Here is a 26817-nt window from a genome sequence, read left to right as displayed (position 1 = left end):
GAGGCCAAAGGCATTGAGATGACATATTCAAAGTGAGGAGGGGTAGAATAACTATCTACCAAGATTTCTATATCCAGACATATTTTTCTTCAAAAGAGAAGGACAAAGTAAGATAGTCCCAGGTAAACAACAACTGGGAGAGTTTGTCACTAGCAGACCTGCCCTAAAAAAATATGGGAGTCTTTCTCATTGAAGGACACTAGATAGTGACACAAAAAAATAAAGCATACTGGTAAAGTCTGCTTCATAGGTAAATATAAAAGACAATATATATGTATTTTTGTTTTTATCTCCTTAGCGTTCTCCTATTTGATTTAAAATACAGCTGCATAAAAATATAATAAGCTATTTTGTTGGACACACAATATATAAAAAGTAATTTGTGACACTAACAACATGATTGTCTCATTAGACAAAGTAAAATATTTGACAAAATCCAACGCCCTTTCATGATACAAACACTCAACAAACTAGGAAAAGAAGTGAATTTCCTCAATTTTTTTTTCAAAGTGAGTTGTTTTTTTTTTTTTAAATTTTTTAAGATTTATTTATTTATTTGACAGAGAGAGAGAGATCACAAGTAGACAGAGAGGCAGGCAGAGAAAGAGGGGGAAGCAGGCTCCCTGCTGAGCAGAGAGCCTGATGCGGGGCTCAATCCCAAGACCCTGAGATCATGACCTGAGCCCAAGACAGAGGCTTAACCCACTGAGCCACCCAGGTGCCCCAAACTTCTTCAATTTTTAAAAGGGCATTCATAATAAATTTAAAGCTGATATCATATTGAATGGTAAAAGGCCATACGCTTTCCTCAAGTCTGGCCTCCCTAACACTTCTATTCAACATTGTACTAGAAGCTCAAGCCAGGGTAATTAGGCAAAAAAGAGAACTAAAAGTCATCCATGTTGAATAGTAAGTGAGGTCAGCAGGTTGTAGGGTACAAAAATCAATATATAAATATCACATGTATCTTATATATTAACAATGACCAATCTGAAAATGAAATTAAGAAAAAATGTATTTACAGATGAACAAAAAATTAGTCAAGGAAGTGCAAAACTTATATGGAAAACTACAAAACACTGAATGAAACTAAAGACATATAAACAGAAAGACCTTCTGTGGGGTGCCTCCATGGCTCAGTTGGTTAAGCAACTGCCTTTGGCTCAGGTCATGATCCTGGAGTCCCTGGATCGAGCCTGCTTCTCACTCTGACCTCTCCCTTTTCATGTGCTCTCTCTCTCTCAATCTCTCTCTCTCTCTCAAAAAAATAACTAATTAATTCATTAGTTAAAAAGACATTCTGTGTTTATAGAAAAACTAAAATAATTGTTAAAAGACAATATTGTTAAGATGAATTTCTGTATCCTTGGATGAGGCAGCAGTTTCTTGGTTAGGACACCAAAAGCTCAAACAACTGAAGGAAAAAACAGATCAATTTGACTTCGTCAATATTAACAACTTTTGTGCATCAAGTTACCTTACCAAGAAAGTGAAAAGAAAACCCACAGAATAGGAGAAAATATGTACAAATCCTGTACCTGACAAGTGTCCAATATCCAAAATGTGTATATTTTTAAAAATTACAGCTGAACAGTATTTAAAAACCCAATTTAAACATTGGCAGATTATTAATTTTTCCAAAGAAAATATACAAATGGTCAATAAGTATAGGAAAAGATGCTCAGCGTTATTAGTTATTAGGGAAATGCAAATCAAAACCAAAATGAGAAACTATTTCACAATGCATAGGATGGCTATAATAAAAATAATGGAAAATAATTGTTGGTGAGGATGTGGTGAAATCGGAACTCTTAGTTTGCCGGTGGTAGTGTTAAAATGATATAGCCACTTTGGAAGACAATTTATCTATTCCCCCAAAATGTTATAGTAGAGTTACAATTTGAGCCAGCAATTCCACTCCTAGATATATATATCCAATTCAAGAGAATTGGAAACATGTTCACATAAAAATTATTAAATTATTCATATTAGCAATAAACAACCCAAATGTCCATCACCTGATGAATGACTAAACAAAATGTGGTATATCCATGCAATGGAATATTATTTGATAATAAAAAGGATTGAAGTATTGATATATGCTACAACATGATGCTAAGTAAAAGAGGCTAGTCACATATTGTATTGTTTCATTTATATGAAATGTCCAGAATAGGGAAACTCATTGAGATGGGAAGTAGATTAATGGTCTCCAGGGGCTGTTGGGAAAGAGAATGTAGAATAACTACTCATGGGTATCAGATTTTCTTTTGGGTGATGAGAATGTTTTGGAATTAGGTAGTGGTGATGGTTTTACAACTCTGTTCTAAAACCCACCAAATTATGCACTTTAATATGGTGAATTATGTAGTATATAAATTATCTTTCAATAAATAATTGCCATCATAATAAGTAGTATTTGTGCTCAGCTGATCATGGCACTGTTATGTGCTATGTAGATTAACCTGAGAGACATAGACATAGATAATTTAATAGTAAGATGTATAATATATTTTTTTAAAGTCAGATTCATTATAATCTAATACATATACTCTAAAATCCTTATCATTAAATTTAAATTATTTTATACTCTTGATATTATAATTATTTGAGAAACACATCTCACACTTACCTTTAAAGGAACAAGTGCAATAATAATGGACATTTAAGGGAAATTCTTTACATTGACTATTCATGACTAATACAATTGAAACTAAAATCTGAAAAGTTAAGTAGGATTGTCGGATGCAATATGTCACTATTTGAACTTTTTACATAAACTCTTATTTGTATAACATTTTGTTCATGTTTTAAAAAATGTATAAATAGATGAATATGACTATTTATAAAATTTTTTTTCAGGTCAAGCAAATAAAATAGCCAAAGAAGCTGCTAACAGATGGACTGGTATGTATTATAATGGTACTGATAAGCTATAGTTAAGCTTTTTCCACACTTACTGTGATATGAAATGCAGAAGCTATTGTGCCTAGTTTTGTTCAAGAAAATACCTTTCCAGAAGTGTATGTATTAAGTTTTGTTTTTTGCTTTTTTGTTTTTTTAAGATTTTGTTTGTTGGGGCTCCTAGATAGCTCAGTCAGTTAAACATCTGCTTTAGGCTCAGGTCATGATCTCAGGGTCCTGCTCAGCAGCAAGCCTGCTTTTCCCTCTCCCACTCCCCCTGCTTGTATTCCCTCTCTTGCTGTCTCTCTCTCTCTCTCTGTGTCAAATAAATAAATAAAATCTTTAGAAAAATAAAAAAATAAAGACTTTGTTTATTTTTAGAGGAAGAGTGCACACAAGTGTTAGCAGGGGGAGGGACAAAGGGAGAGAGAGAGAATCTCGAGCAGACTCTGCACTGAGCCTGATGTAGGGTTCAATCCCATGATGCTGGGTTCATGACCTTAGCCAATACTGAGTTACACATTTAACTGAGTGAGCCATTCAGGCATCCCTGTATTGAGTTTTTATTAAATCATTATATTAAATCATTTTAGTTACTTAAGTTTTTTTATTTATTTATTTTTTATTTTATTTATTTATTTGACAGACATGTCACAAGTAGGCAGAGAGGCAGACACAGAGAGAGAAGGGAGGAAGCAGGCTCCCCGCTGAGCAGAGAGCCTGATGTGGGGCTCGATCCCAGGACCGTGAGATCATGACCTGAGCCAAAGGCAGAGGCTTTAACCCACTGAGCCACCCAGGCACCCCTACTTAAGTTTATTTTTTTAAAAATCGTACTGTGAGTCATTTTGTATGTAAAATACGATGTATTTTTGTAAAACCAACGACTGCTTACAGTTTAACTTCTGTGTAATTTTTCCTAGATAAGTCACTTGGGCTAATTACTTAAGCTTTATGATTTTAGTACAAGATAAAACTTCAGGAATTTTATGAATCCTAAAGATTTGTCTTCTTGTTCATAATAATAATAGCTAACATTTGTTGAGGGCCGGACTATAAGTCAGGCATCACAAAGAGTACCTGTGGTGCATTCTCATTTTATCTCTGCAACAATCTTGTGAGTTAAATAGGATTATCATCCCTAATTTTAGCAATGGAACTGAGGCCTTTGGGAGCCCATGGCGACACATGGGCTAGGCAATGAACAGGAAATTAGAATCCAGCTTTTCTGATCCCAGAGTCCAAGCTCTTACCACTACATGATATTGTCTTCTCTGTATACCTGCTTTCATATAAATACTTCATTAATCCATTTGCCAATGGATATACACTCTGGTCTACACCAGAGATGTTCTAAGAAATGAGAATTAATAAGGTATTTTCCGCTGTGTCTTAAAGTGCAGAAGACAATAAGGATTGTTATCAAATATATACAGGTGTGATCAGTATTGTTAAAACATGTCTACAAATTACACTGATGTTTTTCTAGTGTTCTAAAGTAATGGTAATTGAACTTTTACCATCCTGGTAAGAGTCTGTAATACCTTCACATGTACCACTCATCATCGTTCTGTTTGTCTGGGAGAGTATGGGTAAAATTCTATTGACACAGAGACGCAGAAAATTAAAGTGACGCCTTGAGGCAAAGGTAATTAGTCACTGGATGTACAAAGGTTTGAGCCAGGTTTCCTGACTCTGTCAAGGATTCTGTATGTCACACAACATTCACGAATCACATGTCCTTGTCTATTTTAGAATTAAGTAGGTTGATAAAATAATTGTAATTGTCCTTTTGTTCCGATAAATTTGCAATCTTATTTATTACAAAGTAATACATTTCATAAATATTGTAATGTTTTAGTGATGAGAACAGACGAGGGTAAAAACAGCAAGCTAACATTGACTAAAAGAGAAAAATGAGATGTGTGTCCAATAACTATAATTAAATAATAAATACATTGATATCAATAGAAAATTTGAGAAATACAAAACTTTGAGCAAGGAAGACAAGTGGACTCATAGGTTAAAAATAAGACAAAGTGATTTCCCGCAATAGCTCTCGGGAAAGCAGCTCAGTAAGCAGTAGGAACAAGCCGCCTTTGTATATGGTGAGAAGAACTTCACTTTAAAAGGAATGCGGCTTGTGTGCTTTAGCTGCTGTATCACTTACTGAACTTCTCTGAACCTGCTTCCTCCGTGTAGATTATATCTACCTTATGTTTTGGGAGAATTAAATAAAACAGTTTGTAAGCCCTTTCATGCAATGTTAGATACATAGATAAACAAATACTCCCCTTTCCCGTTCTTCTCTTAAAAAATCCTTTCATGTTTTCCACTTGATCATAAACGTCCAGTTATGAAAAAAGGAATAATTTGAACTTTTTCCCCTTATGTTATTAGTTGAGAAAGAACCTGAAACTGTTAAAATCATGTAGGAAGGAACATGTTTTTAGCACAGCAGAAACAGCTGTTGGGAGCCATATTTCCATTTGAAGTTACAACTTGATCCTTCCAATTTAAAAGTGTTAAGAAAAGCATGGAATTTAAAACAAATTACACCTCAGAAAACCAACCTGTCTTCAAACAAAAATTAAACTTCGGTAATACTTGTAACCAGAGATTGTTACCTACTTATTAGTTAAGGTTTTGCTTTCTTTTTATCTAAAAAGTTTCTTAAAATGTGTTTAGAATGGAAGATAGTTACTGTTCTGTAATTCATTATTTCAGTTTTATAAAATGAGAGATGACCTTAGGGTATAAATATAACTGGAAATATCACATCTAAATGATTTATGGCATTAAATACATCTTATTTTTTTTTAAGATTTTATTTATTCATCTGACAGAGACCACAGGTAGGCAGAGAGGCAGGCAGAGAGAGAGGAAGGAAAGCATGCTCCCTGCCAAGCAGAGAGCCAGATGCAGCTTGATCCCAGGATGCTGGGATAATGACCTGAGCCGAAGGCAGAGGCCTTAACCCACTGAGCCACCCAAGCACCCCTTAAATACACCTTAAATGTCAGTTAACAACTTATATAAAATCTTGCATAATAATTAAGATAGTGGAGTTTTTATGACTTTGTGTGAGAGGCATCTCCATGAGTGAGGAGGGGGATAGGTGTTGTGAGGTCCTAAACACATATTTCACGTTTCTGATTTTGCCCATCTTTATTTCTGCATATATCCTGGGGATGCCACCATGGAAATAAACAGAAATCCTACTACTCGTAAGGCTGTTTCTTTAAAGGAAAAAAAAACTATTTTTTATCCATTTATAAAAATTTCCACATAATAGAAAAATTTTATTTGACAGGGAATAAATTATCAAGATCGCAGGTAACATTGTCTTGAAGGCAGACATCCAGCAGGCCGAGACAGGTTTAGTCAGTCTTTTGGAGTTGGTCCATGAAGCGTTGTTGTGGATAGGCTTTTGTTTGGTCTTCTGTTCGTTTTAATCTTTGGAGATTTAATCGCTTCTCGGCCTTTTGGCAAAGATCGAGTGTAATCTTTGGATGTTTATAATAAAATGGTTCCTTGCATTCATGTGAACCAGCAACTCCTTCCTGCTAAGCCCGTAACCTTACTGTGCTGCCTTAGTTTTTCTCTCTCCCAATCCAGGTTTGAAGTCTGTTCCTTCATGCTTCCTACAGTGTTGCATCTGTTCTCTCATTTGCTGGCAGTCTTTCTGTGCTCTTGGAGCCTGTTCTGGAAGCTATACGCATAATACTTTCTCTTTTCTCTTTAACATACATAACCCTTTGGAATTATCTAGTAATAAGTTAATATTTCTCTCTCAACTCTTGTGTCAGCTGGAAAGTGCAGGCTGTCTACCTTATAGGTACCTGTAATAACTTCATACCCTTCTCACCCAGCAGTGGGCCCCGTGTAAGTATTTAACTGTGACTGACAAGAATGTATGGTTATGTAGACTCTAGGAAAACGAAACAAATCATTCTGGAGTGCCTCATGTTAGTAGTGGTCTCTCATAGGTCCCCAGGAAAACTAAAGATTTGCTTTAAATTGTTACATAAAGATTCATTTTTTAACATCTGCTGATATTCCATTACAGTTTAATTTAAAAAACTGGGGATGTTTTGTTAACATTCTATTTGATGGAGTAGTAGTCACTTGAGAAACAAACTTCATCCCAAACATGTAATTATTATTCGGTACTTGGAATTAAATTTCCTAAAATGATATATTTAAAGGTGATCAAACTTTAATCTGTTAAAGGTAACAAATTACCCTTAATTTGTTAAGGGTAACATAACAAAATATAGACATAGCTCAGAGATATTACAAGTTCAGTTCCAGACCACTGCAGTAAAGTGAATATTGCAATAAAGTGAGTCAAATCAATTTTTTGCTTCCCAGTACAGGTAAAAGTTATGTTTTTACTATACTGTAGTCTATTAAGTATACAATAGCATTATGTCTTAATAAGTAAGGCACATACCTTAATTTAAAAATAATTTATTGCCAGAAAGCGTTAACTATCTGAGCTTTCAGTGAGTTGTAATCTTTTTGCTGGTGGAGGGTTTTGCTTCTAGGCTGATGGCTGCTGACTGACCAGGGTGGTGGCTGCTGAAGGTCACGATGGCTGTAGCAATTTCTTAAAATAAGACAACAAAAAAGTTTGCCACATTGATTGACTCTTCCATTCACAAACAATTTCTCTGTAGCGTGTGATGCTGTTTGTTAGCATTTTATCCACAGTAGAACTTTCAAAATTGGGAGTCCGTTCTCCCAAACCCTTCCCCTGCTTTTACAACTAAGTTTATGTAACACTGTAAATTCTTTGTTGGTCATTTCAGCAGTCTTCATAGCATCTTCACCAGGAGGAGATTTCATCTCAAGAAATCACTTCCTTTGCTCATCCATGAGAAGCACCTCCTCATACCTTCAACTTTTAACCTGAGATTGCAGCATTTCAGTCCCATTCAGGCTCCACCTCGAATTTTAGTTCTCTTGTTGTTCCCACCACATCTGCAGTTACTTCCTCCACTGAAGTCTTGAACTTCTCAAAGTCATCCTTGAGAGTTGGAACCCACTTCCACCACACTTGTTAATGTTGATATTCAGACCTCTTCTCATAAATCATGAATGTTCCTAATAGCATCTAGAATGGTGAATGCTTTCCAGAAAGTTTTTAATTTACTTTGCTCACATTCATCAGAGGAATCACTCACTATCTATGGCAACTATAGCTCTATGCAATGTATTTCTTAAGAAGATTTGAAAGTCAAAAATACTCTTTGATCCATGGGCCACAGAATGGATGTTGTGTGAGAGCACAGGCAGAGTCGATCGTTCAGGGCTTAATTTGAACAGAGTCCTTCAGGGCTCTAGGATTTTCAGAATGGCAAATGAGCACTGGTTTCAAGTAAAAGTCACCAGCTGTTTTTGCCCCTAACAAGAGAGTCAGCCTGCTCTTTGAAGCTTTGAAGCCCAGCACTGACTTCTCCTCTTTAGCTATGAAAGTCCTAGATGGTGTCATCTTTCAGTAGAAAGTTGTTTCATCTATATAGAAAATCTGTTGTTCAGTGTATGATCTTAGCTAGATCTTCTGGAGAACTTACTACAGCCTCTCCATCAGCACGTGCTGCCTCTTCCTGCATTTGATGTTATGAAGATGGCTTCTTTCCTTAAACCTCATGACCCAGCCTCTGCTGGCTTCCAACTCTTCTTTCTGCAACTTCTCCAACTCTCACTTCTCAGCCTACAGAGTACTGAGGAGACTTAGGGCCTTCCTCTGGATTAGGCTTTGGTTTAAGGGAATGTTGTGGCTGGTTTGATCTTCTATCCAGACTACTCCAATTTCTCTATATCAGCAATGAGGCTCTTTCACTTTCTTATCATTTGTGTGTTCACTGGAGTAGCACTTGTCATTTCTGTCATGAACTCTTTCTTTGCATGTACAACTTGACTGCCTGGCACTAGGGGCCTAGTTTTCAGCCTGTTTGGCTTTTGACATGCCTTCCTCACCAAGCTTAATCATTTTTAGCTGTTGATTTAAAGTGAGGGATATGCAATGCTTCCTATCCCTTGAATACTTAGAGGCCGATGTAGGGTTTATTCATTGGCCTAATCTCAATATTGTTGTGTCTCAGGAAATAGGGAGGCCTGAGGAGAGGTACAGAGATGGGAGAACAGCCAGTTGGTGGGACAGACACACAAAACATTGATTGATTAAGTATGCTATCTTATATAGGTGCAGTTTGTGGTGCCCCAAAATAATTACAATAGTAACATCAAAGATCAATGCTCATAGATCACCAGAACAAATATAATAATATTAATGAAAGAGTTTCAAGTACGTGAAAATTACCAAAATGTGACATAAATACATGAAGTGAGCAACTGCTATTAGAAAAATGGTGCTAAAAGACTTCCTCTATACATGGTTGCCACAAACCTTCAATATGTAGAAACTGCACTATCTTTGAAGTACAATAAAGTGAAGTACAATAGATGAGATTAGATAGTTATATTCTTTTTACTTTTTCTTTTATTATATTGGAATAAAGATTTAACCATAAATCTTTGTACACAATTTACTTTGTTTCCTTGGGATAAATCCTTGTAGGAAGATACAGTACCTCTTCTGTGGCAAAATACATTTTAAATTCCCCTCAGAGGACACGAAAGATACCTCTGCTCCTATCTTAGTCTTAAGATAGGAGAACTACCTTCTATTCTCCTCTCCCCTTCTCCTCACACTGACCTGATTATCTGGGGACCATCATTATCTGTGAAAAAGTCTAGAGAGAATGTGTACCCTTTGGGAACAGGAGCAATTTAATTCCTGAGCCTCTGCTGTGGAAATGGTGGAAGAAACACCATTGTTATCCTTTCCCTGTTTTTGGATTATTCCTAAATTGAGTATTCTTTAATGGCAGCTAATCTCCTGCATTTTTAAATATGCAATCTCATTGCTCAAAATACTAATTAAAGAATATTCTTAATTCGGAAATGAATTGCCATTACTTTTGAAAATAAAGCACACTTCCTATGTTGACACTTCTGAAGGTAATAGAAATAACGAAAAAGAATATTATATTTAACATGTTTTATGATTGTGTTTTTAATTCTTAAAAATATTTCTCAATTTTCTTTATAGATAATATATTTGCAATAAAATCTTGGGCCAAAAGAAAATTTGGTTTCGAAGAAAATAAAATTGATAAAAACTTTGGAATTCCAGAAGACTTTGACTACATAGACTAAAATGTTCAATGTTGGTAAAGGATCTATGTACTTGTGAATATGTAATTTTTAAAATGTTATTCAAATGTACCGAATTGCCATTTACCTATAATTGTGTTTATCATTTAATTAATTTTAAATAAAGTACAAAGTGGACTTGGTTTTCTCTTTTTTTGATCTATCAAAAGCAGGATTATGACCATATTCCCAGGTGGTCATCAAAGTAGGATAATGCAAATAAAATCATCTACTTTACAAATAATTTTTTAGGGATCACAGACATCATGACATGATAACATTTTTTTAGTTTCACTCAAATATTAAACATTGAGAACTAAGGGTACCTTTGAAGATCCTATTACAGACATATACCCACACATAAATACTTGGAAAAAAACCTTTAAAACTTTAATGGATTCTCTACTATTTTTCATTATTTAGTGGAAAATGTATGTGGTTGATTTTCACTATACTGCATCATGTTTGTGAATTTACTATAGAAAAAAATACAAAATGTTGGTGTACTCAAGTTTAGAGTTAGGTAGTAATTTCTCAGTCATGAAAACTTCTTTTGACTTTTTGATGCCCTTTTACTGTAAAGAACATGCATGGGACCCTTTGTCCCATTTTATGCACTTTTTATAAGATACAGTGGCATTAGCCTGCCACACATCACCTACTAGAGTTCAGGGATTTTCTTTTTTTCAACTACATTTTAAAAAAGCAAATTAAAAATAGTTTGTTTTGTGTGTATAACTTTTTTTCCAGTTCAGCTTGGATATTTAGAGTATGGGCAGGCACTCTAAGAAAAACTTAAAAAAAAACTAAAACTAATGTGTGTAATGCTCTTTACTCACATGCCTTAATTTGTCTCATACTAATTTTGATGTTCTTTTAAGTAACTTGAATAAGATACCCCATATGTCTGAAATGACCACACCATCCAAACCATTTGTTGGTGAATCTGGCCTTTGTATTGCATGGAGTTGCTCTGCGCCTTCTTAATTACTTCCTGGAGGTTGGGGGGAGCAAATTGGTCCATCTTTGTTCTTTGTTCTCAAAGCTATTTTATGTTGCCTTAGGGCAACAGCTCTTTTCACAGGAGAAAGTATTTGAAGTGAGAGACAAAAGGACAAAAAATAAAAATAACTAGTCATAAGCCTTTCCCAGAAACACCAATTGTGGAAATTCCAAAATTTCTCAGATACAGTTTGCTATTTATTAGAAAATATACTTCTTTGTTTAAAGAGAGTGTATGTATCTTCCAAAAGGAAGCCATTTCTAATGATCCTTAAAAGATTTTAGGTACCTTTGTAAAACATGAAGTATAATTAGCATATAGTATTATATTAGTTTCAGGTGTACAGGGTAACAATTGGACATTTGTATACTTTGCAAAATGATCACCACAGTAAGTCTAGTTACCATATAAAAGATATAGAAAAATTTTTCTTATGATCAAAACTTTTACAATTTACTCTTGGCAACTTTTAAATTTGCAATGATGTTATTGGCTATAGTCACCATGCTGTGCATTACAGACATTACACCTCCATGACTTATTATTTATATAACTGGAAGTTTGTACCCCTTGATCCCCATCGCACATTTCGCCTACTCTCCACAGCCTTCCCTCTGGCAACTACCAGTGTGGTCTCTGTATCTATGAGTTTAGTTTGGTTTTGTTCTGTTTGCTAATTTTTTTAGACTCCACATACAAGATTCTATGCATTTGTCTTTCTGTCAGACTTATTTCACTTAACATAATACCATCTAGGTCCATCTACATTGTTGCAAATGGCAAGATTTCATTCATTTTTATGGCTGAGTAGTAGTATTTTGTACCACATCTTTATCCACTCATCTGTTGATGGATACTTAGGTTGTTTCCATATCTTCACTATTATATTTTTTTTTTAAGATTTTATTTATTTATTTGACAGACAGAGATTACAAGTAGGCAGAGAGGCAGGCATAGAGAGAGGGGGAAGCAGGCTCCCCGCGGAGCAGAGAGCCTGATGCGGGGCTTGATCCCAGGACTCTGGGATTGTGACCTGAGCTGAAGGCAGAGGCTTTAACCCACTGAGCCAACCAGATGCCCCCATATCTTCACTATTATAAATAATGCTACATTGACCATAGGACTGCACATATCTTTTTAAATTAGTGTTTTCATTTTCTTTGGATAAATATCCAGAAGTGGAATTACTGGATTTTCATTCATTTTTACCTTTTTTAGAGAACCCCATACTGTTTTCCATGGTGGCTGCAGAAATTTACATTTCTATTAATAGTACATGAGGATTCATTTTTCTCCACATTTTCACCAACACTTATTATTTTTTGTTTTTGATAATAGCCAATCTGACAGGTGTGAGGTGATATCTCATTATGGGTAGTGATGTTGAGCATCTGTTCATGTGTCTGTTGGCCATCTGTATGTCTTCTTCAGAAAAATGTATATTCAGATCCTCTGTCCATTTTCTTTTTTTTTTTTTAAAGATTTTATTTATTTGACAGAGATCACAAGTAGGCAGAGAGGCAAGCAGAGAGAGAGAGAGGGAGGAGGAAGCAGGCTCCCTGCCTAGCAGAGAGCCCGATGCGGGACTCGATCCCAGGACCCTGAGATCATGACCCGAGCTGAAGGCAGAGGCTTAACCCGCTGAGCCACCCAGGCAGCCCCCTCTGTCCATTTTCTCTTTGGATTATTTTTATATTGTTATTGAGCCATATGAGTTCTTTATATTTTGGATACTAACCTCTATTAAATATGTGATTTGCAAAAAAAATATCTTCTCCCATTCAGTAGATTGTCTTTTAATTTTTTTAACTTTTTTTTTTCTGTATAGAAGTTTGTAGTTTGATGTAGTTCCATTTGTTTATTTTTGGTTTTGTTGCCATTGTCTTTGGAGTCCAATCCAAAAAAATATCACCAAGAGCAGTGTCACAGGGCTCACTGCCTGTATTTTTTTGTAGGATTTTTATGGTTTCTGATCTTACATTTAAGTCTTTAGTCCATTTTGAGTTAATTTTTATATATGGTATGATAGTGGTCCAGTTTCATTCTTTTACATGTGGTTGTCCAGTTTTCCCATCACTGTTTATTAAAAAGCCTTCCTTACCCCCATTGTATATTTTTGCCTCCGTCATTATAAACTGATTGACCATATATACTTGGGTTTATTTCTGAGCTCTCTACCTGTTCCATTGATTTATGTGTCTGTTTTTATGCCATTTACCATTTTGTTTTGATTAATATTGTTTGAAATTAGGAAATGTAATACCTTCAATTTTGTTCTTTCTCAGAATTACTTTGCCTATTTAGGATTTTTCTGTTAGTTAGTTTATAAAGATGTAAAAGATTTTTATATATTAGTTTTGTACCCTCCAGCTTCACTGAATTTGTTTATTATAATGTTTTTTTGTGGAGTGTTTAAAACTTTCTATATATAAAATCATGTCCACAAATAGTGATAGTTTTACTTCTTCCTTTCTAAATTCAAGTGCCTTTTATTTATTTTCCCTGCTTAATTGGTCTTGTTAGGACTCCAGTACTGTGTTGAATAAAAGTGGTGAGAGTGGGCATCTTTGTCTTGCTTTTGATCTTAAAGGAAAACCTTTCAGCTTTTTTGCTGTTGAGTGTGATGTTAGCTATGGGCTTGTCACATATGGCATTTATTATGATACGTTATGTTCTGTTTATATCCACTTTGTCAAGAGTTCGTATCCTAAATTGATGTTGAATTTTGTCAAATGTCTTTTTTACATCTGTTGAAATGATCATATGATTTTTATCCTTCATTTTGTTAATGTAGCGTATCACACTGATTTGGTCTGTAATGTGTGTGCGTATGTGATGTCCTTCTCTGGTTTTGTTAGCAGGGTAATGCTGGCTTCATAAAATGAATTTAGGAGCATTTCCTTCTCTTCAGTTTTTTAGGAAGAGTTTGAAAAGGGTAAGTATCAAATCTTCTTTGAATGTTTGGTAGAATTCACTGGTGAAGATGTCTAGTCCTGGGCTTTTGTTCATTGGGAGTTTTTTACTACTGATTCTCTGTTCTTACTAGTAATCAGTCTATTCAGATTTTTTATTTCTTCCTGATTCCATCTTTGAAGATTGTATATTTCTAGGAAATTTTCCAGGTCTTCTAAGTTGTCCAGTTTGTTGGTATATAATTATTCATAATAGTCTCTTATGATCCTTTGTATTTTGGTGACATCAATAGTAATTTCTCCTCTTTCATTTCTGATTTTCTGAGCCCTCTCTTATTTTTTTTTTAAGGATTTTATTTTTAAGTAATCTCTACATTCACTCTGAGGCTCAAACTTACAACCTCAATATCAAGAGTCCCATGCTCTATCAAATGAGCCAGCCAGATGCCCCAGCCCTCTCTTAAGGGTTTATCAATTTCATCTTTTCAAAGAACCAGATCTTAGTTTCACCGATCTTTTCTATTGTATTTTCTAGTCTCTATTTCATTTATTTTTGCTGTGATCTATATTATTTCCTTCTACTAACTTTGGCCTTTATTCGTTATTTATTTATTTGTTTGTTTGTTTGTTTGACAGAGATCACAAATAGGCAGAGAGGCAGGCGGAGAGAGGGGGAAACCAGGCTTCCCACTGAGCAAGGAGCCCTATGTGAGGCTTGATCTCAGGACCCTGAGATCATGACCCGAGCCGAAGGCAGACGTTTAGCTGTCAGAGCCACCCAGGTGCCACTTTGGCCTTTATTCTTTTTCTAGTTCCTTTCGGTAAAGTTAGATATTTATTTGCGATTATTCTTGTTTCTGGAGGTAGGCCTGTATGGTTGGTTATAAACTTCCCTGTTAGAGCTGCTTTTGCTGCATCCCATAGATTTTAGTATGTTGATTTCCATTTTCATTTGTCTCCAGGTGTTTTTTTATTTCTTGATTTCTTTGTTGTCCTTTGGTTGTTAAATAACATGTTTAATCTCCATATATTTGTGGTTTTTCCAGTTTTCTTCTTATAATTGATTTCTAGATTTAAACCATTATGGTTCAAATCGATGCAATTTCTGGGGCACCTGGGGCACTCAGTCAGGTAAGCATCTGCCTTTGGCTCAGGTCATGATCCCAGAGTCCTGGGATCGAGCCCTACATTGGGCTCCCTGCTCAGCGGGAAGCCTACTTCTCTCTTTCCCTCTGATGCTCCCCATGCTTGTGCTTTCTCTCTGGCTCTCTCTCTCCAATAAATAAATAAAATCTTTAAAAAAAAAAAAAAAGAATTGATGAGATTTCAAGCTTTTTAAACTTACTGAGACTTTTTTTTGTGGCCAGCATATCTATTCTGGATAATGCTCTATGACATTTGAGAAAAATGTGTATCTGCTGCTTGGCACCTTTTTTTTTCTTTTAAGTCCATATTATGGGGCTAACAAGAATGATTGAGATGGGGTCTGTATATGAGCCAACCAGAGAATAGGCTACCCTCCCAAGCCAGTAATGTGCTTTTTTTCTTAAGATTTCATTTTTTTTTTTTTAAAGAGACAGCACTAGTGGAGGTGGGAAAGGCACAGCAGGGTAGAGGGAGAGAGTCTCAAGCATATCATGCTGAGTGTGAAGCCAGATGCAGGTCTCAATCCCATGACCATGAGATCACAACCTGAGCCAAAACTGTGGATGCTTAACGAATTGCGCCACCTAGGCACCCCCCCCCCCAAGAATATGGTTATTTCTTTCTTTCTGGGTTATTTATTTATTTATTATGGTCAGTTAACCAATATACAGTAATTTGGTTTTAAGTGTTTAAACTAACTCTATAGGAGGTAAGATGGGACCTGATTTATATTATTTGTCCATCTGCATGGTATAAATATTTCTACCATACAGATATAATAGATGCAAATAATGTCAAGAATACAAAGAAGGATAAAATGTAAAATAATTAGGGAGTGATGAGTTGTTACCTTCAATATTATTGTTTTTAATATATAAGGGTTCATTATAGTTCATGTAATTTAATCTTTAGTGATGGCTGTGTTTAACAGGTGGTTCACTGCTACTTAACACTTGGCCTGCCTACCCTAGCACATCATTGTTCTTCATCTTTAAGAGCTGCTTTTAAGGGGTGCCTGGGTGGCTCAGTGGGTTAAAGCCTCTGCCTTTGGCTCAGGTCATGATCCCAGGGTCTGAGATCGAGCCCCGCATCAGGCTTTCTGCTTAGCAGGGAGCCTGCTTCCTCCTCTCTCTCTCTCTGCCTGCCTCTCTGCCTACTTGTGATCTCTGTCTGTCAAATAAATAAATAAAATCTTAAAAAAAAAAAAAAAGCTGCTTTTAAGCTTGCTTTTCCCTGGAAATAGAGATACTGACAAAGAAGCACAGGGCATTGGTCCAGCTAATCTCTAGGAAATCCTTCATCCCAGGCTGGTTTTTTTATTGATGTGAAGACTGAGTACAACTGGAGTAGAACAAGAGTCAAATTACTAGTGATCCATGATCAAATTTGGTTTGGTAAATAATACTATAACTGATACTCCCAGTATCTTTCCAAATGAGTTGTGAAGTTTAAAAGGTATTTGAGAGCTGACATCCGTCTCTAATTAGTCTTCTTCACATGTAGTTATTTTTATTTATTTTTTAAAGATTTTATTTATTTATTTATTTGACAGACAGAGATCACAAGTAGGCAGAGAGAGAGGAGGAAGCAGGCTCCCTGCTGAGCAGAGAGCCTGATGCGGGGCTCGATCCCAGGACCCTGGGATCATGACCTGAGCCGAAGGCAGAGGCTTTAACCCACTGAGCCACCCAGGCGCCCCTGTAGTTATTTTTAAATCTCACTATCCTGTTTTTAAAGAATACTAGGAGAAAGATTTTATAGTCTCCTAATAAGTTTCACAGTTGTTCAGGGCCAGATTGTATCACTGATGTCCCTTCTGAGGTTGGTCCAGGACCAAAACGATCTGTAAGGATGAATTGGATATGACTTTTCCCCTGATGTTTGCCATATCATTAGTCTAATGGGATTACAAATTTCTTGGCCTGTCTCAGAAATAGATGCTATTATCCAACTTTATCAAACATGCTTCTTTTTAAGGGATTAAAAAAGGAAATGAATATAGTTGGCCAGCCAAGAAACAAAAACCACCCTTATAATTCTTGAACACAAAAGTCTAAATTGTAAACCTGATAAAACTGTTAGTTTTGGTTTTTTTTTTTTTTTTTTGAGAACCTGATTGGAATAAAATAGGAAACATTTTCAGCCAATATGGCATCATTTGTAAGAGCAGTTAAAATGTGACAGATGGTAGGACTGTATCTTAAAATCACACATAAACTCATTTTCAGGATATGCTTTCTGAATATTTTCCATATACCAAGAGAAAAATGTACTGCATTATGAAATGTCCCACAGCATTGAATTTAAATATACTTATCTCAGCTTAATTAAAAATATATATATTTGTGAGAGATGGAAGTCAGATAACATGGCTGCCTTTAGAAGTATTCGTTGAATCTCAAAGGCAATGATTTCTATTAACCAAGATAGGCAATTTACAACCCCTAGAGCCAAATCCAAGGCCTGATTTTTACAGCCCTTGAGCTAAGGATGTCCTTTTACATTTTTTAATGATGTAAAAATGGACAGGAATATGCAACAGAGGGTGTTTACGGCCTGCAAAGCCTAAAATTATTAACTCTCTGACCCTTTACAGAAAAATTTGATCGAAAAGGTCAAAAACTGACAGCCTGTGGGCTGCATATGACCTGCAAGGTATGTTTTATTTTGCCTAACCTGTATTTTATTTTTTAACTTAGATTACTTGCCAACGTATCCCCATGGAAGATGTCACTTGCAAATTGAGATTTTTGAGCTTCTTTTGGAAACTGGATGACTTAGTAATCTTAAATCCTCGTTACACATGGCAACAAATCAACTAGAGGTAGTAGGACTAACTCAATGGTAATGAGTTCTTTTCTTGGAGGAATGCCAGCATATAGCTTGTTTGCTTGCCTTTTTTTTTTTTTCACTAAGACTTTTTTATTTATTAGGGAAAGAGAAAGCACATGCATGTGCACACACAAGCAGGGGGAGCAGCAGAGGCCGAGGGAGAGAATCTTAAGCACACTCCCCACTGAGTAAGGAACCTGAGGCAGGGCTGGATCCAGGACCCTAAGATCATGACCTGAGTGAGCTGAAATCAAGAATCAGATGCTTAACTGAGCCATCCAGGCGCCCCACAGCTTTCTTCTTTAAGTCACAGTTTTATATCAGTTTGACAAACTGACCTGAGATCAAACTTTAGTTTCAACTTTTCAAACTGCAGAACAAAAATCCTGGTGCTATTTTTTAAAATTGTATCGTATTAGTTTATAAATTAACATAGAGAGATTTGATATCTTCATGATGATGAAGCATCCTATTCAAGAACCAAGAGCAGGTGATACCTTTCCACTTGCTCAAGCATACCTTTGTGTTTTTCTAAAGATTGCATAATTTTCTTCACATGGATTTTTCACATTTCTTAAGTGTATTCTTTTTTCCCCCAGTTTCAGTTTTCTTCTTCTTCTTCTTCTTCTTTTTTTTTTTTTTTTTTTGAGAGAAAGAGAAAGAACATGAGTGGGAGGAGGGGCAGAGGGAGTGGTAGAAGCAGACTCCCCACTGAGCAGGGAGCCTGATGTGGGACTTGATCCCAGGACCTTGGGTTCACAACCCGAGCTAAAGTCAGACACCCAACCAACTGAGCCACCCAGGCACCCCTATTTTTTTTTTAATTGGAATAGCGTTGACATACAATGTTATATTAGTTTCAGGTATACAACATAGTGATTCAGCAATTTTATACATTAGTGTTCAGTGCCAACATTTTTTTAATTTTTTGTCTTTTTGATACTATCCCTTTTGATTGGTATGAGGATATTTAATTGTGGTTTTGGTTTTCATTTCCCCTGCTGATTAGTGATGTTGAGCATAAGCAAAGTCATCATCTGTCACCATGTAACATTATTAGAATATTATTGACTATATTCCTTATGCTGTACTTTTCATCTCCATGACTTGTATATTTTATAACTGGAAGTTTATACCTCTTAATCCCTTTCACTGACTTTGTCCACCACTGACTTTGCCAGATTGTTCTGGCAATCACCGGTTTACTGTATGTATTTAGGAGCCTGTTTTTTTGTTTGTTCATTTGCTTTGTTTTTGAAATTCCACATATAAGTGAAATCATATGGTTTCTGCCTTTTTCTATCTAACATACTTCCCTTGGAATAATGCCCTCTAGGTCTATCCATGTTATAGGAAATGGCAAAATTTCATTCTTTTTTGTGGCTGAGTAATATTTCATGGAGTGTTTATATACATCTTTATCCATTCATCAGTGGACATCGGGTTGCTTCCATATTTTGGCTATAGTAAGTAATGCTGCAGTAAAACAGGACGGCAATAACTTTTCAAATTAGTGTTTCATTCTTTTTGGGTAAATACCCAGCAATGGAATTCCTGGATCGTATGCTATTTCTATTTTTTTTAGAGTTTTATTTATTTAAGTAATCTCTATACCCAATGTGGAGCTTGAACTCACAGCCCTGAGATCAAGAGTTGCATGCTCTCTCTCTCTCTCTTTTTTTTTAAGATTTTATTTATTTATTTGACAGAGAGAGAGGCAGGGAGAGAGGGACACAAGGAAGAAGAAGTGGGAGAGGGAGAAGCAGTCTTCCCGCCAAGCAGGGAGCCCAACATGGGTCTTGATCCCAGGACCCTGGGATCATGACCTGAGTCAAAGGCAGACGCTTAACAACTGAGCCACCCAGGTGCCCTTAGAGTTGAATGCTCTTAAAAAATATGGAAGAAGAGGGGTTTCATGCTCTTCTGACTGAGGAACTTCCACACTGTTTTCTTTTCTTTTTAAGATTCTATTTATTTATTTGACAGAGAGAGAGATCACAAGTAGGCAAAAAGAGAGGGGGAAGCAGGCACTCTGCTGAGCAGAGAGCCCGATGTGGGCCTCGATCCCAGGACCCTGAGATCATGACCTGAGCCGAAGGCAGAGGCTTAACACACTGAACCACCCAGGTGCCCCTCCACACTGTTTTCTACAGTAGCTATCTACGTTCCCATCAACAGTGCACAAGTGGTCTCTATTCTCCATATCCTTGCCAATATTTTTTATTTCTTATCTTTTTGATACTAGCTCTTTTGATTGGTGATATTTAATTGTGGTTTTGGTTTGCATTTCTCCTGATGATTAGTGATGTTGAGCATCTTTTCATGTGTCTGCTGGCCATCTGTATATCCTTTTTAGAAAAATGTTCAGGTCCTCAGCCCATCTTTTAATTGGAGTGTTTGGTTTTCTGGTGTTGAGTCATACAAGTTCTTTTGGATATGAATCCTTTTGGGGTTAATTTTTGAATACTAACCCTTTATTAGATATATCTTTTGCAAATATCTTCTCCCATTCAGTGGATTGCTTTTCCTTTTTGTTGATGGTTTCCTTTACCATGCTAAAGCTTTGTATTTTGATGTATTCCCAGTAGTTTATTTTTGCTTTTATTTCTCTTGCTTGAGGATAGGTATACATAAATATGCTGCTAAAGTTAATGTTCAAGAGATTACTGCCTGTGTTTTCTTTTAGGAGTTTTAGGGTTTTAGGTCTCACATTTAGGCCTTTAATCCATTTTGGTTTATTTTTGTATATGCTGTAAGAAAGTGGTCAGTTTCACTCCTTTGCTTGTAGCTGTCCATTTTTCTCTGTACCACTTACTAAAGAGACGGTCTTTTCCCTGTTGTATAGTCTTGCCTCCATTGTCATAGATTAATAGACTATACAACACAAGGTTTGTTTCTGAGTTCCCTGTCTTGTTCCATTTAACTATGTGTTTATATTTTTGTGCCAGTACCTTACTGTTTTGATTACCATAGCTTTGTGGTATATCTTGAAATCTAAGATTATGATACCTCCAACTTTGTTCTTTCTCAAGATTGCTTTGGCCAGTTAAGGCCTTTTGTGGTTCCATAGAAATTTTAGGATTATTTGTTCTTGTTCTGTGAAAAATGCTATCGGTATTTTGATAGGGATTACATTGCATCTGTACATTGCTTTGGATATTTTGGATGTTTTAACAATGTGTGGTTCTCCCAGTCTATAAACATGGTGTATTTTTCCATTTATTTGTATCACCTTCAGTTTCTTTTATCAGTGTTTTATAGTTTTCAGGGTATAAGCCTTTCACCTTCTTGGTTAAATTTATTCCTAAATACTCTATTCTTTTTGGTACAATTGTAAATAGGATTACTTTCTTAATTTCTTTTTCTGCTATTTCATTATTTATAGAAAAGCAACAGATTTCTGTGTATTAGTTTTGTATTTTGCAGTTTTACTGAATTCATTTATTCTTATAGTTTTTGTGTGTGTGTGTGTTTTCTGTATATAGTATCATGTCATCTGCAAATAGTAAATGTTGTACTTCATCTTTGATGGCTTTTAGTTCTTTCTCTAATCTGATTGCTGCAGCTAGGACTTCCAAAACTGTGTTGAATAAAATTCGTGACAGTGGATGTGTTCATCTTATTCCTGATTTTAGAGGAAAAGATTTTCTCTTTCCACCATTGTGGGTTTTTCCTTTATGGCCTTTATTCTATTGAGATATGTTCCTTCTAAAACCACTTTGTTGAGAGTGTTTTATCATGAATGGATGTTTTATTTTATCAAATGCTTTTTCTGCATCTATTGAGATTGTCATAGTTTTTCTCCTTTCTCTTATTAATGTAAGGTATCACATTGATTGATTTGTGAACATTGAACTGCCCTTGTATCCTAGGAATAAGTCCCACCTGATCTTGGTAATCGATAGTTTTAATATGGTTTGTTAGTTAGCTAATTGCTAATATTTTGTTGAGGATTTTTACATGTGTTCATCAGGGATATTGACCTGCAGTTTTGGTTTGATTTGGTTTGATTTGGTTTTGGTTCTGTATTGTTTTTGTCTGGTTTTGGTATTAGGATAATTCTGGCCTTGTAGAATGAATTGGAAGTGTTGCTTCCTCTTCTATTGTTTTGGAATAGTTTGAGGAGAATAGTATTAACTCTTCTTTAAATGTCCTGTGAAACCATCTGGTCCAGGACTTTTGTTTGTTGGGAGTTTTTGATTACCAGTTTACTTTGGTTACCAGTAATTGGTCTGTTCAAATTGTCTATTTCTTCTTGATTCATTTCTGGAAGATTATATATTTCTAGGAATTTATCCATTACTTCTAGGTTGTCCAGTTTGTTGGCATATAATTTCTCATAATATTCTCTTATATTTCTTGGTGCCAGTTGTTATTTCTTCTTTATTTCTGATTATGTTTGAGTCCTCTTTTTTTCTTGATGAGTCTGGCGAAAGGCTTATCCATTTTGTTTATGTTTTCAAAGAACCAGCTCTGGGGCCTGGGTGGCTCAGTGGGTCAAGCCTCTGCCTTCTGCTCAGGTCATGATCTCAGGGTCCTGGGATCGAGCCCCACATCAGGCTCTCTGCTCAGCAGGGAGCCTGCTTCCTTCTCTCTCTTTCTGCCTGCCTCTCTGCCTACTTGTGATCTCTCTATCAAATAAATAAATAAAATCTTTAAAAAAAAAAAAAAAAAGAACCAGCTCTTAGTTTCTTTGATTCCTTTTCTTTTCTTTTTTTTTTTTTTTTTAAGATTTTTTTTTATTTATTTATTTGTCAGAGAGAGAGGGAGAGAGAGCGAGCACAGGCGGACAGAATGGCAGGCAGAGGCAGAGGGAGAAGCAGGCTCCCCGCCAAGCAAGGAGCCCGATGTGGGACTCAATCCCAGGACGCTGGGATCATGACCTGAGCCGAAGGCAGCTGCTTAACCAACTGAGCCACCCAGGCGTCCCTCTTTTTTTTTTTTTTTTTTCATTTTAAGTTTCATGTGTTTCTGTTCCAATCTTTATTTTTCGCTTTATTCCACTAATTTTCGACTTTGTTCTTTTTCTAATTCCCTTAGGTGTACGGTTAGATTTCTTGAGATATTTCTTGTTTCTTGAGGTAGGCCTCTATCACTATAAACTCTTTTAGAACTGCTCTAGTTGTGTCTCAAAGATTTTGTATTGTTGTGTTTTTGTTTTCATTTGTCACCATGTATTTTTTATTGTCTCTTTGATTTCTTTGTTGACCCATTGGTTATCTTGTCTGTAGCATTGTTTAACCTCCACGTGTTTGTAGGTTTTTTTAAATTTTCTTTTTCTTGTAATTGATTTTTAGTTCCATACGGTTGTGTTCAGAAAAAATGCTTGGTGTAATTTCAATCTTCTTAAATTTATTGAGACTTGTTTTATGGCCTAAGATCTGATCTCTCCTAGAGAATGTTTCATGTGAATTTGAAAAGAACGTGTATTCTACTCTTTAGGGTGAAGTGTTCTGTATATACTTGTTAGGTTCATGTGGTCTTACCTGTCATTCAAAGCCATTGTTTCTTTGTTGAATTTCTAGTTAGATAATCTAGTCATTGATGTAAGTTGGATGTTAAAGTCACCTACAATTGTAATACTGTCAATTTTTCCCTTTATATCTGTTAATATTTACTTTGTTATTTAGGTGGTCCTATGTTGGACCCATAGATATTTAAAATTGTTATATCCTTTTGTTGGATTGGTCATTATGTCATTACATAATTCCCTTCTTTGTTTCTTTCTGTAGTCTTTCTTTTAAAGTCTATTTTGTCTGATAAAAGTACTTCTACCCTTGCTCTTTGTTTTTTGGGTTTTGTTTTGTTTTGCTTTGCTTTTGCTTGCAGGGAATATCTTTCCATCCTTTCATTTTCAGTCTGTATATATATTTAGATCTGAAAGGAGTCTCTCGTAGGCAGCATATATGAGGGTCTTCTTTTTTTATCCATTTAGTCACCCTATGTCTTTTGATTAGAACATTTAGTCCATTTATATTTAAATGATAGGTGTGTACTCTGCCATTTTGTTCATTGTTTTCTGGTTGTTGTAGTTTTTCTCTGTTCCTTTTTTCTCTTACTCTTTCCCTTGTGATGTGATGGATTTCTTCAGTGTAATGCTTAGTTTCCTCTCTCTTTATTTTGTGTGTAAGTATTATAGGTTTTTGATTTGTAGTTACAATTAGATTCATAGATAATGGCCTATATGTATAGCAGTCGATATTAAGTTGATGGTCACTTAAGTTCAAATACATTCTAAAAGTACTAAATTTTTACTCCTTCCTGTGTGTTTTATGTATGTGATGTCATAGTTCACATATTTTTATTTTGTGTAACCCTTGACTAATTTTTGTAAATATGTTTTCCTACTTTTGTATTTTGACCTCCATACTGGCTTTATAAAATCTATTATTTTGCTATATATTTGCTTTTAACTATAAAATTTTTTCTTTTCATAATTTTCTCCTAATTATTGTCTTTTCTTTTCCCTTAAAGAATTCCCCGTAACATTTCTTTTTTTTTTTTAAGATTTATTTATATATTTTGAGAGAGAGAGCATGTGTGAAAGCTAGAGGTAGGGGCAGAGGGAAAGGATCTCAAGCAGACTCCCTGTTGAGCACCAAGCTCTACCTGGGGCTTGATCCCATGGCTCTGAGCCTATGACCTGAGCCAAAATCAAGAGTTGGATGCTTAACCGACTGAGCCACCCAGGCCTCCCTGCTTTAATGTTTCTTATAAGGCTTATTTAGTGGCAATAAACTCCTTAAAATTTTGTTTGTCTGTAAGACTAGCTCTCCTTGAATTCTGTATGATAATCTTGCTAGGTGGAGTATACTTGGTTGTAGATTTTTTTCCTTTCAGCAGTTTAATACACCATGCCATTCCCTTTTGCCCAGAAATTTTTGATGAAAAATCAGTTGATAGCTTTTTTGGATTTCCTTTGTATGTAACTGTTTTCTTTTTTCTTGCTGCTTTTGAGATATTCTATCATTACTTTTTGCCATTTTAATTATTACACGTCTTGTGTCCTTGAATTCAACTTGTGCTCTCTCTGTGCTTCCTAGATGTCTATTTCCTTCCCCAGATTAGGGGAGTTTTCAGCTATTATTTCTTCAGATAAATTTTCTGCCCCCTTCTCTCTCTTTTCTCCTTCTGGGATCCCTATCATGGAAATGTTATTATGGTTGATCATGTTGTAGAGTTCCCTTAACATATTCTCATTTTGTATTATTCTTTTTTTCTTTTTGCTCTTCAACTTAGGTGCTTTCTAGTACCCTGTCTTCCAGATCACTGATCTATTCTACATCTTCTAATCTGCTGTTGATTTCCTCTAGTATATTTTTCATTTCGGTTATTGTATTCTTACAGCTCTTATATTTTAAAGATATTTTCTATCTCTTTGTTGAAGTTTTTAAGTATATTCCTAAGTATTTTATCCTTTTTGTTGTCATTGCAAATGGAGTCTTCCCTTCGATCTTATTTTCTAACTGGTTATTATGTATCCAAAGGCTATTGGTTTCGCATATTACAGTTGGTCCTTAAACAACACAGAAGTTAGAGATGCCAACCCCCACACAGTCAAAAATCCACATACAACTTTTGACTCTACAAAAACTTAGCTACTAATAGCTTCCAGTTACCTGGAAAACACTGATAACACAAATAGTCAATTAACACATTTTCTATGCCATACATATTATATACTGCATCCTTACAATAAAGTAAGCTAGAGAAAAGAAAATGTTATTAAGAATATCATAAAGATCATAAAATATCATTAAAGAAATCATAAAAAACATAAAAAATGTTACTAAGAATATCATAAAAATGTTATTAAGAATATCATAAAGAGTATCATAAAATCATTAAGAATATCATAAAAATATTTTTAAAAAATCACCCACTGGGTGGCTCAGTGGGTTAAAGCCTCTGCCTTCGGCTCGGGTCATGATCTCAGGGTCCTGGGATTGAGCCCCACATCGGGCTCTCTGCTCCGTGGGGAGCCTGCTTCCTCCTCTCTCTCTCTGCCTGCCTCTCTGCCTACTTGTGATCTGTCAAATAAATAAATCTTTAAAAAAATATATCATAAAGAAGTGAAAACACATTTATAGTATTATACTGTATTTGTTGAAAAACATCCACATATAAGGGGACCTGCACAGTTCAAACCTGTGTTGACAAAGGTCAACTGTAATTTACATCCTGCTGTCTTCTTTTTTTGAATTTGTTTATGATTAATTCTCTGAAGTTTTCCAGGTATCCTATCACATCGTGTTCAAATAGACATAGTTTTGATTCTTTTTTTCTGCTTCTTATGTTTCTACTTGTTTTCTCTTATCTAATTGCATTGGCTAATACCATTCATAAAACTGGTAGAGATTGATGACATCTTTTTTGTTTTTTTGTTTTTGACCTTAGCAGGAATGCCATTTGTATTTCTATATAATTAAAATGCTGGCTTTTTATAATTTTATAGTATATAATTTATAATGTTAAGTATTCATCTAGTCCTATTTTCTCAAATATTTGTATAAGGAAAGGTTGTTGAATTTGTCAAAGTCTTTTTCCCCATCTATAGAGATAAGTATATGATATTTCTCTTTAAGATTATTATTAAGGTGAATGATATTAATACATTTTCTAATGCTCAACCCTCTTGGCATAAAACCTACTTGGTTATGCTGAACTATTTTCTTAATGTGATGTTAAAATCTATTTGTTAACATTTCCTTTAGAATTTTTTTATTACTGTTTATGTGAAACTGATCTTTAATTTTTTCTTTTATGTGCTATCTTTACAGATTTGGATAAAAGATG

At 35.3% G+C, this 26817-nt stretch overlaps 1 protein-coding gene across 3 annotated transcripts in view; it reads left to right on the top strand.

Annotated features, from left to right (window-relative positions):
• The window catches only part of MND1 (meiotic nuclear divisions 1), a 70551-nt gene extending 60281 nt beyond the window's left edge, over positions 1 to 10270 (top strand). For 2 of the 3 annotated variants that reach the window (XM_047717863.1, XM_047717861.1), the window contains 2 exons: positions 2863 to 2907; positions 10025 to 10270. In XM_047717863.1, coding sequence (XP_047573819.1) covers positions 2863 to 2880 — 18 coding nt within the window. In that variant the 3' untranslated portion in view covers positions 2881 to 2907; positions 10025 to 10270. The remainder of the gene's footprint in view (positions 1 to 2862; positions 2908 to 10024) is intronic. The other variant, XM_047717862.1, reaches the window with a different exon arrangement.
• The last annotated feature ends 16547 nt before the right edge of the window (positions 10271 to 26817 follow it).

The sequence above is a fragment of the Lutra lutra genome, chromosome 2 (genome assembly GCF_902655055.1).
Source record: "Lutra lutra chromosome 2, mLutLut1.2, whole genome shotgun sequence".
Lineage (NCBI taxonomy): Eukaryota > Metazoa > Chordata > Mammalia > Carnivora > Mustelidae > Lutra > Lutra lutra.
This window is presented reverse-complemented; position numbering and strand designations above follow the sequence as displayed.